The sequence below is a fragment of the Pithys albifrons genome, chromosome 24 (genome assembly GCF_047495875.1).
Source record: "Pithys albifrons albifrons isolate INPA30051 chromosome 24, PitAlb_v1, whole genome shotgun sequence".
Lineage (NCBI taxonomy): Eukaryota > Metazoa > Chordata > Aves > Passeriformes > Thamnophilidae > Pithys > Pithys albifrons.
In genome coordinates this window covers 5649954-5667040 of record NC_092481.1, presented here as the reverse complement: position 1 = coordinate 5667040, position 17087 = coordinate 5649954, and the positions used below count along the sequence as shown (strand labels likewise).

At 45.7% G+C, this 17087-nt stretch overlaps 1 protein-coding gene across 3 annotated transcripts in view; it reads left to right on the top strand.

Moving 5' to 3' along the window:
• The first annotated feature begins 521 nt into the window (after positions 1–521).
• Positions 522–17087, top strand: part of LOC139682305 (zinc finger MYM-type protein 4-like) — a 41762-nt gene continuing 25196 nt past the window's right edge. For 2 of the 3 annotated variants that reach the window (XM_071576518.1, XM_071576517.1), the window contains exons 1-5: positions 522–791; positions 12931–12973; positions 13370–13897; positions 15432–15499; positions 16052–16222. In XM_071576518.1, coding sequence (XP_071432619.1) covers positions 753–791; positions 12931–12973; positions 13370–13897; positions 15432–15499; positions 16052–16222 — 849 coding nt within the window. In that variant the 5' untranslated portion in view covers positions 522–752. The remainder of the gene's footprint in view (positions 792–12930; positions 12974–13369; positions 13898–15431; positions 15500–16051; positions 16223–17087) is intronic. The other variant, XM_071576519.1, reaches the window with a different exon arrangement.

Sequence of the window (17087 nt, the reverse complement as noted above, 5' to 3'; positions counted from 1 at the left end):
AGTGAGGAATAATTATCCAACAGGATTTTCTGTCCCTGGAGGTGTTTCAGAGGACACTCAGAGCCACATCCAGTCCCTTCTCCAGCCTCGTTGCTCTTCTCTGGTTATTTATATCAAAGTCAGAATCAAAGTCAAAATCAAAATCAAAATCAAAGTCAAAATCAAATCAAGATCAAGACCAAACTCAGATAAAGAAGAGCAGCAATCTCATATTCCCTCAGGGGAACAACCCCGAGGTTGGGGCCTCCCCTCAGGGGTTTGGAGGCGCCACCGCGACCCGCGACCACCTCCATCCCCTCCACGCCGCGAGCTGCTGGCGCGGCTGGAGCCCCGCGCTGCCCTGCGGGGTGTCCCGGGCGTGCCCCGGGTCTGTCCCCGCCGTGTCCCCGCCGTGTCCCCGCAGTGCCACCCCCTGCCCGGTGCCCCCTCACCCCGAGGGGACCCGCGGGCCGCGCAGGCGCAGGGGCCGCACCGGCGCACGGCGCATGCGCGCGGCGTCCCCGCGCTGTGCTGGTCGGGGCAGCTCCGGGAGCGGCGGCCGCGGCCTGGCGGGTCCAACCCCACCGACCCCTCCGTGCCCGCCCCGCCGTGCCCGCCCCGCGACCTGCCGGGACCCCCCTCGGCCCCGGCCCCGGGCCCGCCCGCAGCGCCGCACGGCCCCCCCCTCCCGGAGCCGCGGCGCCCCCGAGGCTGAGAGCGGGTGACCCCCGGCCCCTCGCCCCGGGCTGGGACGGTTGAGGGGGGGGCGCAACATGGCGGAGGCCAAGGAGGAGGGGCCCGGCCCCCGCAGGGTGAGTGCGGGGCGCGGGGGGCGCCGGGGGGATGCGGCGGGCGAGGCGCGGCCCTGCCCTGCCCGGCCGGGGGGTGCGGGCACAGCGAGCCCCCCGGGCTGCCCGGCCCCTCCGGCCGCGGGGCCCCCCCAGGGCAGCGGGGCCTCGCCATCACTGGGAGAATAAACTTGGAGCTGAGCAGGAGCTGTTGCCACCGTCCTTCTCCTTGTTTGAAGCACGATGTCCTTGCTGCTCGTTATCCGTGCAGGATACTGGTAGGCGCCATCCAGTGCTTGGGGACTCAGGCTGTGACCCTGGGCTGATTCCCATGAGCCATGGCCATCCCAGGGCTTGGCTGTGACCCTGGGGTGACTCCCACAAGCCATGGCCATCCCAGGGCTTGGCTGTAACCCTGGGGTGACTCCCACGAGCCATGGTCGTCCCAGGACTTGGCTGTAACCAACCCTGGGCTGACTCCCACGAGCCATGGCCATCCCAGGGCTTGGCTGTGACCCTGAGCTGACTCCCATGAGCCATGGCCATCCCAGGGCTTGGCTGTAACCAACCCTGGGCTGACTTCCATGAGCCATGGCCATCCCAGGGCTTGTCTATAACCCTGGGGTGACTCCCACGAGCCATGGCCATCCCAGGACTTGGCTGTAACCAACCCTGGGCTGACTTCCATGAGCCATGGCCATCCCAGGGCTTGTCTATAACCCTGGGGTGACTCCCACGAGCCATGGCCATCCCAGGGCTTGGCTGTAACCAACCCTGGGGTGACTTCCATGAGCCATGGCCATCCCAGGACTTGGCTGTAACCCTGGGGTGACTCCCACGAGCCATGGCCATCCCAGGGCTTGGCTGTAACCCTGGGGTGACTCCAATGAGCCATGGCCATCCCAGGGCTTGGCTGTAACCAACTCTGGGGTGACTCCCACGAGCCATGGCCATCCCAGGGCTTGGCTGTAACCCTGGGGTGACTCCCATGAGCCATGGCCATCCCAGGGCTTGGCTGTGACCCTGGGCTGACTCCCATGAGCCATGGCCATCCCAGGACTTGGCTGTAACCAACCCTGGGCTGACTCCCATGAGCCATGGCCATCCCAGGACTTGACTGTAACCAACCCTGGGCTGACTTTCATGAGCCATGGCCATCCCAGGGCTTGGCTGTAACCCTGGGGTGACTCCCATGAGCCATGGCCATCCCAGGGCTTGGCTGTAACCCTGGGGTGACTCCCACGAGCCATGGCCATCCCAGGGCTTGGCTGTAACCCTGGGGTGACTCCCATGAGCCATGGCCATCCCAGGGCTTGGCTGTAACCCTGGGGTGACTCCCATGAGCCATGGCCATCCCAGGGCTTGGCTGTAACCCTGGGGTGACTCCCATGAGCCATGGCCATCCCAGGGCTTGGCTGTAACCCTTGTGCCTGTTTCTTTAGCCATGCACATCCCAGGACTTGGTCTTTGATTGTCATGGGTTGGTCCATCATTGTCCCCTCTTGGCCTTAAGCTCACTGTCCATACTCATCTACTTAAACTGTTCAGGTTGGAAAATACCTCCAAGATCATTAAGTCCAACCTTACTTGAGGAAATGCTTCATCGTTTAAACCAATGAAAGGTTCTTTGTGGCCAACACTTTGGAGCTGTGAAGGAGCTGAGGGAGAGTAACTTTTTAAGCAGTGCTGAAAATAATCTTGGAGTCAGTCCAGGCCTCTTTCCTGCACACAGGTGGCTTTTGGTTGAAAACTTTCTGCCAGGAATGAGGTTAAGTCCCACTTGTACTTGTGTGGAAGAGTCCATAGATCTCTACAAGACTCTGAGCTGTCCAGTTTCCTTTTCCCAAAGATGAGGAAGTTTTCCCCTTCTCCATCCTTGAGAAAGCAAGACAAGAGCAGAGGCTCAAGTTTTCCACTGCTGTGTGTGAGGGAAGGTTGATTTGCTGAATTTGTTTCAGGGAACTTGCAGCCTGTGATTACAGTGAAACAAGTTGTTGTTGAACAGAACACTTGACCTCCCAGGGTCTCATTGGGTGAGTTGTGCAGACATTTGACTACTCTGCAGTCAAGGAAATGAACATCAGTGACCTCTGTCTTTCAGGCACTAATTTATGAGTAAAATCCAAGAATTTTATGGAATTGCTCACAGACATTACATAAATGTGCAGGTCTTTGGGGGATCAAATTTTGCCTGGTTGCAAGAAGCTTAGAGGGAAGTGGCTGCAAGTAGGACAGTAACTTAAGAAATCTTGAATTAAACTTCATTCCCAGTAAATGAAGTGTCAGTGGACATAAGGAAATACTTTCACTCCATGGGAACAGTCAAGTCGTGGGTTTGATCCCTGTGTGGGTCATTCATGTAAGAGCTGGACTCGATGATCCTTGTGGGTCCATTCCAACTCAGAATATTCCCTGAAACTTCCCTGAAGTGTTGGAGCAGGTTGCTCAGAGGTCCAACTCCAGTCCCTTTAGCAGATCATGGCACTGGGAGAAGAGACCAACCCCCATCTGGCCAGAACTTCCCTTCAGGGAGTTCCAGACAGTGTTGAGGTCACCTCTGAGCCTCCTCTTCTCCAGGCTAAACACCCCCAGCTCCCTCAGCCTCTCCCCACAGCACTTGTGCTCCAGTCCCTTCTTCAGCCTCGTTGCTCTTCTCAGTTGGGTTGGAAGAGACCTCTGAGATAACCAAGTCCAACCCTTGATCCAACCCTACTGTGATCACCAGCCCACAATCTGTCCTGGGGCTTGTGGTCTCTTCATACTCATTGCCTTGACATGCTCAGTTCATCTCTTGAGTTACTTGGTGTCATGAGCAGAAAAAGAAAAACTTGCCTTTTTTCTTCTCAAACGTGGCAGTTATCTGTTAAGGAATAACAAATTATCATCAAGTCAATATCATCTTCATTGGTCTTGGGAAACATTTTTCTATCAGTTAGAATCACAGAATGGATTGGGTTGGAAAAGACCTCTGAGATCATCAAGTCCAACCCTTGGTCCAACTCCAGTCCCTTTACCAGATCATGGCACTCAGTGCCACGGCCAAGCTCAGCTGAAAAACCTCCAGGGATGGGGAATCCACCCCCTCTCTGGGCAGCCCATTCCAATCCCTGAGCACTCTCTCTGCAAAGAATTTCTTTCTGCTCTCCAGCTTCAATTTCCCCTGGCAGAGCTTGAGCCCATCGTGCCTCCTTGTCCTATTGCTGAGTGCCTGGGAGAAGAGACCAACCCCCACCTGGCCAGAACTTCCCTTCAGGCAGTTCCAGACAGTGCTGAGGTCACCTCTGAGCCTCCTCTTCTCCAGGCTGAACATTCCCTGGGTGCCAGATCTAGAAATCTGCATCAGTTGTTGCTCTGTGTGTCCTTGTAGGTGATGGGAAATCCCTTCCTGGTCCCAAGTCTGACACCAAGGTTAGGCTTAATTGTGCCAGAGTGGCTTCTGTGAGCTGTGAAAAACAAACAGTAGCATCAGGGCACTGTGTTCTGTCTGTCTGGAATCCTCAGAGTCTTGGGAGGTGAATTCCTCACCTTCCCTCCCATCCCAAAGCCAGTTTTGCACCAAGATGTTCTTGAGGAACATGGGGAGAACTGAATCCCCCTGGTGCTGGTGGAGCCTGTGGAGGGTGGGATGAGCAAACCATAAATCCAGCACAGAGACTCTCCCAATGATCCATGAGGTCAGGGAAGACCTGCTTATCCCAGTGCTCTTCCCAAGTGTTCCAGTTCCCATTCCACAGCAGCCTCTGGCATTGGACTCTTCCTGTGCTTAAGGCATAATGAGCATTTCTTATAAAAATTACCTTCATTTGCACAGAAAATATAATGACTAATACAATGATATCTTCACAGAGGAACTTAGGGAGTGGTGGTGTTTTCAGAATTGTTCTTTTCTGCATTTAAATATTTTGTAAACATTATTTTAGAAGCAAAACATGAAATTGGCATGTTGGAAATCCCATGGAAAAGTCACCAACTCTTTGCTCTGTCCACAATAATCAGCATCAACTAAATAATGAAGTGTTTGCCAGTCTAAGACTGAGATAGAAGTTTGTCTAATTTTGATTTTTAATAGAGAAGTTTGTCTAATTTTGATTTTTAATAGAGAAGTTTGTCTAATTTTGATTTTTCTTTTCAAGTTTACTAAATATTTTCAAGATTAGCTTGAAAAGTGGCTGCTCATGTGGGGGTTTTTTTAATGTAGTTTATAAAAATATTTGTGGCAATTCAGCTTTAATTTGTATATAAAATCATTGTCTTAAACTGTTGATATTTTCACTGGAATGTTCATTTATTTACAGTGAATGTTCTTTATAACCCCTTGGACTGGACAGGACAATTTGGGCTGTACTAAAATTTGACACTTGGGCTCTCAGAAATTAATTTGATTTGAACACCTGAGTGTCCACATCAATAAAACAGCTGTTTGCAAAAAGATTTTTAATTTTGCATGACTTTAATTAACAACTGAAGGAGATCATCTCACCAGATTGCTCCAGAATGGTGCAAAGACCATGAAAACATTTCTCTGCCAAGGCTTACAGACTTCTGAGGTGCTTTATTGTTGTAATCTTTAAAAATAAGCATTGTGGATCTCAGGGGTTTCTATTAAGGCTTTTCACACTGTGTAAAATTCAGAGGGTCAGCTCTTCGTGCCCACTTCAAGACCCTTTGCCTTGATATCAGTTCTGAAATCACTCCCAAAGTTCTGGAAGTTTTCTTTAATTTGGGGTTGGAACTGGATGATCTTTAAGGTCCTTTCCAACCCAAACCATTCTGTGATTCCAAGATTAGTGACTGTTGGATCTCATCATCCCTTCCAGACACTCCAATTCCTCTTGGCCTTTCCCTAAATTAGTCTTGCAGGGAGATTAGTTCATTTTTTCTAATGAACTTCAAGGTTTTCTGTCCATGGCCAGGTTGGTTCAGGTGATTGACAATTTCCAGCATCCACTCTGTGAGTGTTGCAAAGGCATAAGAGCTCCTGGACCTCCCTCCTGCTTTTCCTTGTAATATTTATTCTCTGTGATCATCTGAACTCTTCAAAATAAGGTTTCTGCACAGAGAATGTTTCATCAAGGGCTCTCAGTGTCCATCATCTCACCCTGTATCACCACACTCTTCCTTTGGCTTCTGGAACTCTCCTCAGAAATGTCAAGGGAAAGAAAAAGTTTAAGAAATTAACTTGTTTTACTGAACTGATATTGGTCCAAAAATGATGTGATTATTTGTCCTTTCTGTAAATACTGATTGAGGAATGATAGTTAATATATTTATTTTTGGTTACCATATTTACTGTCTGCTTTAGATAAATCTGTTTAGCTTTAAAAGCAGCTTGGAATATTACAGGGCTCACCTACAACAGTTTGAAAGTGTGTTGTGTCTAAAACCTTTGAAGTTTTTAGTAAAAAGTGTATGATAATAATGATTGTAATAACCTCAGTTTATTACATCAGATTTTTGGTAGCAAACCCCAAAACTTTAATTTTTCATTTGGTCCTTTTCCTTTTTGATAGCTGGGTAGGATAAATTGCTGCTGCCAGAATTTCTTAATTTCCATTGGAAAAAGAGGAGATCTGAATCATTAGCCTAATAAACTAATGCTTAGTTGTCTAAATTTAGGTGAGAAGAACCTGAGACAGAATTAGCACAACTGTACAGTTATTCCTACAGGAGGCATTTTGAAGTACTTCCTTTTTTTATATTATTTTTGAATAACTTATTTGTGTATTTTTGTGAATTTTTGTATTAAAACAGTCAAAAGTAAGTGGAAATACAGGTGGAAATACTTAATCTTTATTGAAATTCATCTTTAAATGGGGAAAGCTTCATGAAACATTGTTAATACAGCCTATTAACAGGATTTTATAATAGTGGAACAGGTGCAAAGGAAGCCTGAGTTAGAAATGCATTTTGGAGAATAAAATAAATCTTGTGTTTCTTTAAGGACAGAAATAGTGAAACAGAACTGGATACACATCCAGGCTCTCCAGTTTGCACCATCGGTGGTTGTTGTCAGTGAACTCTGAGGAGAAGGGAAAGGTCTTGCAGTTCCCCCTGGGATCTGAGCCGAGATCCTGCACTGTGGGAAGGAGGGATGATGGTCCTGCTGTTTATCAACAGCAGAAGGTGCCACACTTGTAAATTTTCCCAATTTTTATGCAAAAGCTGCTTGTTGGCTTCTCATTTGAGTTCAGAATCCGATGAGGCAACTTTGTTTTCACTCTTTAAATATTAATTTACAGAGAGCTGGGGTTTTTTTCCTCCTAGTAGTAACATAACTAGTAGCAACTAATTGCTACATAGTTAATCAACATGTTGGAGGATACATTGAATGGCTGGACCTTGCTGAGGTTCCACTGCTGCTCCTGCTCCCTGACTGTCACCCCTGTTGCTCCTTAGTTGTCCTGCATGGATTGGCTTTCCCTAAAAGACACAGGGATGGTTTGCTCTTAAGGAGCTGCTCAGCTTGGGAGTTAACTGGAATTAAGGGAATTCCCTGCTCTGCATAATCTTCTCACCAGCCACACTTGTGAAAGCTTTGGCTCAAAGTGCCTGTTTGTGGTCTGGGAAATGCTGCTTGGATTGTGGGATGCTGAAATGTGTAACTGAGCTGAAATGCTTCGTTTGGAGGGATTTACCTGCAGAGCATCACAGCAGAAAAATGTTCTTTGTTGTGATAACCTGCTCCAGTATTGGTGATTTTTACATTTGGGTTTCTCTGCCTTATGCTGTGATAAACAGGAATTATCTTTATTTCAGCTTTCACAGATTTAGTGTAACCAAAATCTCAGCCTCAGTAGTTGTTTGTAGTGTCTTAACCATCAGCACAGAGCCTGGATGAGGTTTTGAGGTGAGAAGTTCTTTGTTTTGAAAAGAAAGTTGTTTTTTTTTTGTGGATATGGTTTTCTGCTGTGTGGTTTGTGTCTGTGTGTGTTTCTATTTTGCAATGCCCAGAGATCAGCACATCAAACTCGAGTGTCTTTGTGAACACCATTGCAAGGAAATGGGTATTATTAATTAATATTAGGGAGAAATTCTTCCCTGAGAGAAGCTGTGGCTCCCTGGAAGTGTCCAAGGCCAGGTTGGACAGAGCTTGGAGCAACCTGGGATAGTGGAAGGTGTCTCTGCCCATGGCAGAGGGGTAAGACTGGATGATCTGATGATCTTTAAGTTCCCTTCCAACCCAAACCATTCCAGGATTGCAGGGTGAAGCCTTCACACGTGGAGCTGCTTCCTGCTCAGATCCATGAGTTTGTGGGTGAATGGGAGAAGGGCTTGGATCTCCCTCTGCTTTTTGTAGGTACAGATTAAACCCACCAATATTTCAGAAAAAAAATAAGGCTTGTTCTAACTTTCTGTGTGTTTGTCAGACTCATCTTGGCTCAGTATGGGTTGGTAACAGTGTGCAGGTTCTGTGTGCATTTTGGGGGGGTATGGAAACCATAAGGATTGTTTGGAATTAGCCCAAACCCCCAGGGATGTCAGAAAAACTTGGGGAACAGAAAGGGATGATAAACTTCCCTGCCGAGCTGCTCCCTGTGATTTCTGGTGAAATCGTCCAGAATTCTTAAAATGCACAAATGAAAGTGGAGCAGTTTGTGTCCTGAGACTTAAAAATTGAAGATGTGTAAGTGAAATGTGGGGTAAAACTGAGTTTCCCGGGGAGCCACAAGGAGCTGGGAAATGCTTTGTGTTTTCACATGTACTGGAGATTGTTTGGGATTTGCCTTTAAAAACACCCGTCAGTCTCCATTGAACTACCCTTAGACTAGATTAAGAATAAGCTGTTGAAGTCTCGGGCACGGCTCAGCGAAGCCCCCCGGACACCTCCTGGCGCCGCTGTGCCCATTCCCAGCCTGTGGAGCGCGTTCCCGGCGGGAATGCCGGGGGGTCCCGGGGCTATAGGGGGGGCTCTGGCGGCCCGGCCCGGCCCTGCGCGGCTCTGTGGCTGTGACCCCGCCGGGTTCTCTTCCTGCCGCAGCCCTTCTTTTCCTGTGGCAGGTACCTGCAGCAGCAGCCCGGCTCTTTGTTACCCTCTGCGCGGCCCTGCCAAGGTATGGATGGGATGGATGCATGGATGGATGGATGGTTGGATTGGCGGGGCTGGGGTGGGATCGGCTCCGGCGCAGCCCCCGCCTGGATCCCGCCGGGATTCCCATGGCAGAGACACAGCGTGGTTGGGTGGATGGATCCCTGGAATCCCTGCCGGGAATGTGTCATGTGGGAAAGGTCAGGGGGTGCTTCCTGAACTCCCCCCACCTGCCTCGGGAATCGCCATTGCGATTTAAATTACTTGGGTTTGTTTCAAGCGGTGCCTTTCCGGGTAAATGAATTCTGGAGCTGTGGATAGAGGGACAAGGCAACTACAGGGAAACTGGGAATCATCTCTGGGTTTAATTGCAGTTTTTTTAACACCTGCTTCCTTCCCACAATCTGCAGGAAAGCTTAGGATCAAACTTCCTAAGGCTTGCTAGAAAAATGTGTCTGTGTATGTAAAGCAGTTACAATATTTTGTTTATTTTTAAAAGAAATTCTCTGTTTTGCATACAAAACAATTCTGTAGCCATAGGCAGCTTCTCTCTTTATACTGCACAAAAATAAACCTATTAATTATTTGATTTATGGGTGCCATGGCAACACTGAACGCTGTTAAGGTGTGGAGCAGGTTTTTAGTTATTTCAAATTAGCACATTGTGTTGAATTGTAAACAGTGTCCTGTCCCCTGCTCCCAGCAAGGGTGGGTTGGTGCTGACACTGCACCCCGAGAGTCTCATGTACATCTATAAAAAAATAGCAATTAACTTGGTGGAATTTTAACTTTTTTTTTAAATAAAAGCAGTGTTGTCTTTATGTATAAACTAATTAATTTAAAGCAAGTCCCATTGCTTGCAGGAAGACCTCATTGTTTTGGCACCATTTCTGTGTTCTCATTTAATTTATTTTGTTATATATATTTATTTATATATATATTTAGTTTTCAAAGCCTGCGTAGGCAGAGCACTGCTCTGTGCAGTGCTAACTAATGAAACAGTAACTAAGATATAGCCTAAAACAATGAATTTTTTACTACCAAACTTACCTGGTGTGTCCTAAACTCTTAGGGAATCCTCACTGCTTAAAAGCACTAATAAGTATGATTAATTAAGTATTGCTATTATTGGCCAAAACAATTGAATGAAGGTGTTCTAAAATATTCTATTCCTGAGTTTTGTTTTACAACTGCAAGTGTGTTTTGAGGACTGAGTTGAGGAGTTGAAGCCTCAGTATTTTAACAGAAAACTTTCTGTTCCTGGTACTTTCCTTCTGTAGTTACCAAGGATTTAATGTGGGATATGGAGGTGCCTCTTCTTTTATCTGTCAAAAGTGGCCCAGAGGAAACACCATCAGTTCTGTGTCTGCCCCTCAAGTATTTTTGCTCCAATCCTCACCAATCTTAAAAACTCTGAGCAGAAGAAATAAAGAGAATTAAGGGTGATGAAGGCTAATCAAGGAGGAAATGTGAGAGAGGGAATTGCCTTGCAGAACTGTAAGGGAATAATACAGAAATAGTAAGCTGAGCATTGTTGTTTACATTTTTGTGTAATATAAAACCATGATTGAGTTGAAAGCCAACTTACAGGATTGATTAAAGAGATATATTTTTATCTAACTGTTGATACCCAGAATTTCCTCCCGAGATGGCATCAAACAAGACTGTAATAGGACTGAGGAAAGGACTATATGTGTTTTTTCTAACACAGAAAAAAAGAGCTCTCATTTCAGGACAAATCCAGTTACAGACTCATGGAATGTGTAATTTACTGGGCAGATGTAGAGAGATATATTTAGGTGTATATAATACATATATATTCACACAGACACAACCATCCAAACACTTCCCCTGGTTTCCTCCCTGTGAATTTACACTCTGTGGGAGTTCTGATGCTGCTCACCATCAGAAATGAGATGGAGGCTGAAGATATTGGTATTGTCAGATGCTGGAGCTCCTGGTTTATAAATCATGGCAGGGAAAGCCTTTGCCAGACACTTCGTGCCTTCCACTGTACCAAAAAACCCTTTAGAGGAAGAAAATACCCAAGATGATCTTTGCTTTTGGTAGCATGTCAAAAGAAAAAGAAACAAAATAGGGTGGGTTTTTTCTCCTAGGATGAGCTTGGTTTTGGGAAGTGTCTTGGATTCCTTCCAGGTGGATTGTAAATGTTTTCCAGCTTGTCCAAAATGTTTGTGGGAGTCCCTATTTGCTCTTGTGCTGACTTGTGTGTTGTTGCTTCTTGGAGTGAAGCACTTAGAGAGATCCAGACTGCAAAGTGTATCCTTTTCCTAATAACAGCACTCCTGGGTTGTCACCTATTGATAAAATTTGTTATCTCCAGAGGAGGAGGAGGAGGAATACACAGGATTTGGATGTATAAGGCACCCAGGGTTGTGTAGGACCTGGAATACTTTCCCATAGGTACTGGGGATCTCCAAAGAGTTAAAGAACTGCTTTGACACAAACCTACTCTGAGGAAAGGATGAGCTTATGATTCATCTCAACTGAAAACTTCCTTCATCCTACCCCCAGACTCTGTTGTGGCATTTTTGGAGAGGGTAGAGCATTGCCGACAGGAAGCAAGAAAAGGATTGAGGAAGGTCAGTGCAGAGACAGAGACCTGAGCTTTGTTTTTGCCTCCCAAAGCTTCATACTCTGATCTTATTATCAAATGGCAACAAGTTCCTTCTCATGTTCTTCTCTAAAACAACCCACCACTGCTGTCCTTGTCCTCAGCAGTTGTATGAGCACTGAGTACATCCAATATTCATGGGGATTAATTTTACACTGGTGTAAACTTAGTTGACTGTGAGTGGACTTTAGATCAACATTAAACTTGCATCCCTGGAGACACTCCTGGGATCATCACAGCAGGCACAGCTCAGGCCTTGCAAACCTTCCTGGGAGGTGTTTCATTACTCTTTTTTTCCTGTAGATAGTTACAGGGAAGAGACTTGCATCAACCTTGTGGAAGTGTAACCATTTTTTTTTTGGTTCTGAATTTCACTTTTCCAGCCTCCACTATCTGCTCAGAGAAACCAGAAGGTTTGGGCACAGTATCCTGTTAAGTTGATACCACACTGGACAGGTCCTGACTATTCCATGTGTGTCCAGTTAAGCTGAAGGAGGTGCCTTGTCTTTGTGGACCTGCAACTGGTATTGGAAAGGGACTGAGAGACTTTTTGCCATGGAATGACCCCATGGACCTTGTCCTTGGTCATCCTTTCCCAGGGCTGGCTGCCACCAAACTGATAGTTCCCATCACAGTCCTGTGGAATATCGGATTTATCAACTACATGACTTGAGTTAAATGAAATTAGGGCTCATCCCTTTGCTATCAAATCCCATTACTTTCCTTAAGATGGCTTAAGAATTGCAGTGTGAGCAGGATCTACCAGGAAGGAAAGTGCAGAGCTGTCGACACAGGGAAAGGAGAGAGGGTTTAAATGAATTACTGGTATCTCTGGGGCAGGAAGGAAGGCTGCTAATGAGTTGGACATTCTGAAGGAAACTTAAATTATCCTTCTCCAGGCAGCATCCCAGCCTGCTGTCAACTTTAACATCTGTCAGAGTGTGTTTAGTGCTAACAGATGTTTGTGCACCACTCAGACATCATCTGGTCCTTCTGTGCCCACACTCAACTGACACGTGTTGTCTGTGCCTGTTGGGAAGTTAAACTTTACACTTCCTGTTCCTGGAAAAGGGAATGCCCTGTAAGAGAGGGGAAACCCTTGGATCTGTGCAGCCCATGGCACTGGAAGCTATGGGTGCTCCTGGTTTTCCATTTGTAATGTTCAGAGGGAATGAAGGCTCGTAGAGCATCAGAGAGGGCAGAACTGGGACCTTCACCTGGTATCTCACGTAGGAGAGAAAATTGCCATTCCCTTCTCTCCCCTCTCTCCTCTGGAAAGCAGATTTCTAAGTTTTCCTTATGTGCCTTTTCTATATATTCTGAATGTCAGAGTGAATGTGGCTTCTTGGTAATGGAACAGTCTTAATTCATAAAAATTTGCTTGGGGCAAGGAAGGAAGGAGGAGGAATTGTGATCCTTCTGGTGGGTTTTGATCAGATACTTTTTAGCAGAGTATGTGGCAGCTGACCATGATAATAACACAATGCTTTCCTTTTTTACAGTTTGAAGATAAATCTGATGCTGTGTTTGATATTACAGAAAAATGTAAGTATTTCTGTTTATTTCTATAAGGTCATAATTTCACAACACGTTTCTTGGAAGTATCACTGCCACTGAACAAGACTGTCCTGCCCTTCTTCCAGCCCTTGCTGCTCATTTCCTCCCTTGCATTGCCCTCTCCACAAGTGTTACAAGTGAGATGAGTGGAAATTAATGTTTTTTCTCTCTTTGGTTGTTTTTACTCAGTTCAGTTTCTGCTTCAGAGTGTGAGGGGAACTGAACTGTCTCTATGTCAGCAAAGTTTTAGTGGCCCAAGAAGGCTGAGAGTGTTCAAGGAATTGCAGCATCAGCCAGATTAGCAAAGGACACTGACCCTCCTCTGTTGTTACACATGAAGTTGGTCCATTTTCTGTCTGTTCATTGGGCTGTTTTTCTCCCCAGGTGGTGAAATTCTGGATGCAGAAATGTCTGAGGACACTGACAACTTAACCCCTGCCCTCGACAGCTTATCCTACGGAATATCCAACCAAACAGGACCTGAACACTCACTGCAGGGTGGGGATGATCATGATTATTTTCTGAACTCTGGGGATCTTGCAGGCATTCCTGTTGTTGGGAGTGACAACGAAGAGGATCAGAATTTCACTCCCAAGGACACTCTTTCTTCAGCAATTCCCAATGAAGATCATCTGGAAGAGGGCAAGAGAGTTCCAGAACACGAACTGGACAGTGAGAAGGAAATCCAGATTCAGAATTCAGTCCAGAAGGACGTCCCTTCCCGCTTTGAGCAGGGCCCTGTATTTAAATCCCACCGGAAGGATTTTAGCATAACACGAGATAACAGCAAAGAGACTTTTGCAGCAAAGGATAAGAAGAGAGAAGGACATTTTCAAGAACGTGAAAAACGGTTGGAAAAAATCCCTAAAGATACGGATTCTAGGTTGAAAATCAGTTTAGTTGACAAAGCAGGTAACTGTTGCCATCACAGACCTGGCTGCACAACCAAGAGGAAGAAAGAACTAGACAGGAATTAGCAACAGGGCCAGTTATTAAAAGCATCACCTTTTGAAGAGAACAGGCAGAGCTGTGTGTGGGGGGGAGCATTTTGTGAAGAACCCTGAAATCCAGTGAACTCTGTTCAGGAGGAGGATTTGCAGAGCATTAGGGGTGGTCTCATCCTCCACAGCTCATATCAGAGCCTCAACATCCCCTTTGTTGTTGTGGTTTCCTAAACCAAGCTGGGTGACAATTCAAGCTTCCTTTGGGTTTTTCTTGCTGGTTTTTTATAGACCGTGGAAATCCTTATCAGAAAAGCTGATGAAGTTTAGGTTGAGTTGATGGCCAGTAAAGATTTTTTGTACCAATTCTTCATTGATGTCTAGGTATTTAAAGCAGCATGGATTTGATAGTAGCATCAGGGAAAGGCTTGCTAGAAAGGTATTAGTGCCTGCAGGAACTGAGCCAGAGTGTAGCTTGAGATCTGCTTTTCCTGGGAGATTGTTCTCCTTCTTCCTCAAACACTCCTGTCTTGGACTTTGTCCAGCCAACATGGAGAGAGACAGAGTTGCCTGGAATCCCTTTCTCATTTGACAGTCACCGTAGTCTTGCTGCCCACACACTTATTTTTGCCTTCCCAAGCTCTGAAAGTTCCAGCAGAACAGTGAATGAAGGAGTTAAGAATAACCAGGCTGGAACAAGTGATTTAATCTTATTCAGCAGAGGGAGGGTGAGCCAGCACGTGAGGCCTCCTGGCTGCTTGTCCACATTCACAGCTCACAGTTCTGAGGTTTATTTACACTTGATATGTCCAACAACAGCATCTTAAAGTTGGTGCTTCCAGGTGGCACCAACGAGAGAGAAACCACAGAGATGTTTTTAAAATAGAGTTAAAGATGTCTCTTGACTTCTACCTTCAGTTAGAAATGAAGGGAAGAATATGTCAGTACAAAAGGTGTATTTCAGAAAATTGCAAATACTTGCAGTTAAAAATACTCTACAGGAAGAGTAGTCAGTGGTTGGGACAGGAATGGTAAATGTTCATGGGTTGTAGCATCCAGGATCTAGGCACATCCAGTTTTTTAAAATATATATTCTAAAAAAGCAGAAGCTGCTATTTCATGAGAAGGGGAAAAAAGACAAAATATCAGAACAGCAAAAAAAAAAGCCAAAAGATTTTGCTCTGAAAAGTATTTTTTTATTCCAATGTCAAAACTGGGGAGAATTCAGAACCTTCTGGGGTGTGGAAAATTCTGAATGAACTATTTGCCTTTGAATTTTACAACCATTTTGCTGGATTGGGAAAATAATAATCCAATAGAATAATAAAAGTGTCAGTTCTCTTTAGGGATTACCATCTTGCAGAGAGAGGAGAAAGGGAGTAGTTCAACACTGGTGAGGTTCTGTCAGACTCTGGGGTTGGGGAGCAGGCTGAGACTCTGATAGTTTTAAAGGAAATGCCTTGGAACTTGTATTCATTTCTATTTAATGTATATGTTTTCCTCAGTTCATAATCAAGTAGAAGAAACATTACGGACGCAGTTAGCGCCACAAACTCCAGAAACTAACTTCAGGGTAAGCTATAGACCTTTCCACCACTTTTCCAAGTGCAGCAATATGCTGGAATAATTCAAAATTTTGTATTTGAGTGTAAATTTGAATATCAAGGAAACTGGTCTTTTGACTCTTAGACATCTGTGCTACTTAAACAGTGCCTGTAATTTTGTAAAATGTTCCTGAGCCTCTCTTTGGATTGAGGATTTTTTTCCTGAGTTCAGCACGGTCTGAGTGACCTGTGAGCCGAAGCCAGACCTGGATGAATCCACCTGACCTGCTGCCTTTTTTCCACATGAGCCAGGGAACATCTGTATCCACAGGAGACACTCCCAACCAACCAACTAGGAGAGCTGGGTGGCTTCTGCTTCGGCCAGAGGAGTGGAGAGGATTGGGGGTGGGATGAGAGAGGGGGCTGCAGGGAGGTCGAGGCAGCAGCTGCTGCCCAGCATTTCTCCCACCTTCCAGTGGCAGGACCAAACCTCTTGGTCTGCACCACACACCCCTTGGCAGCAGCCCCACTCCTCATGGCAGATGCAGGAGGGTGAATTCTTTTTCATATTATTGTTTCAGGAGTCTAGCTACCTATTTTCTAGTAAGGAATCTATTGGACAAGAGCTGGGGAATTCCTTTGCACGAAATATTAGAATTAAGGAGGAGCCTTTGGATGACGCATATGATAAAGCTTTGGCCCCACAGCAGGGACTATTAGACAAAATTAAAGATGAACCTGGTAATTCTGAGGTAAGTTTCCCGTTTCTCATTTTGGTCTGACAGCTGACCGCATATGCTGAACATAAATTCAGCAATTTCTTTGGTTTGTTGCCCGAAATTTAACTTGAAGAACATAGTTTAGTAGAAGGATTTTTCCCTCTTACACTACCATGAAACCCAACCCCCCAACTTTTTCATGTCCTGTTATATCTTGTCGCTGAAAATGTTTTGCTTTTCAGTTGGAAACAAAAGCCAAGTGCTGTAAAACTTCTGTTACTAAATTTTCAGCAATAGAAACACTTAATCTCAGTCTAACTAGGAAATAAACTGCAAATCACATTTTGGTGAATTCTTTCTGTGTAGTCACAGTTAGAGATGTGAGTTAAAACAGTGCTATTCCTGCTATTCCCTTCTTAAAGGTTGTCTTTACAAGCACAGTTGTTCTTATTTTAAATTAACACTTAAAAGTCATAACAAAGTATTTAAGTACTTATGCATCAGTGAGGTCAATTTAAACATGTCTTTAAGTGACCCTCATTCAAGACTGACATTTTTTATGATGGTACAGGTGAAAAAATCAATAATTGCAACCTGGAGAAGGTCAGCCCTGTGGAGTGAGCAGTGCTGGGGCCAGGATTGCTGAGCTCAAACCAGTCTCTGCCACTGGTTTATTCTGTGACTCCAGGGAAATGAGCTGTGTTGCAATTCCTGCCTCCTCACTGCTCATCTTTGGGTTACATGCCAAACTTTATGTGTTTGTTCAAGGTGTGCAAAGCTTCCCAAAGTGATCCATCCCCTTGCACTGACACTGTGCAGGTGTTAGTTGTTTTTTAGCATCACTCTGTGTCCTTCTGCTAAACCTCCTCTGCTCTCTGGGCCTCTTCCCAGCATTTTT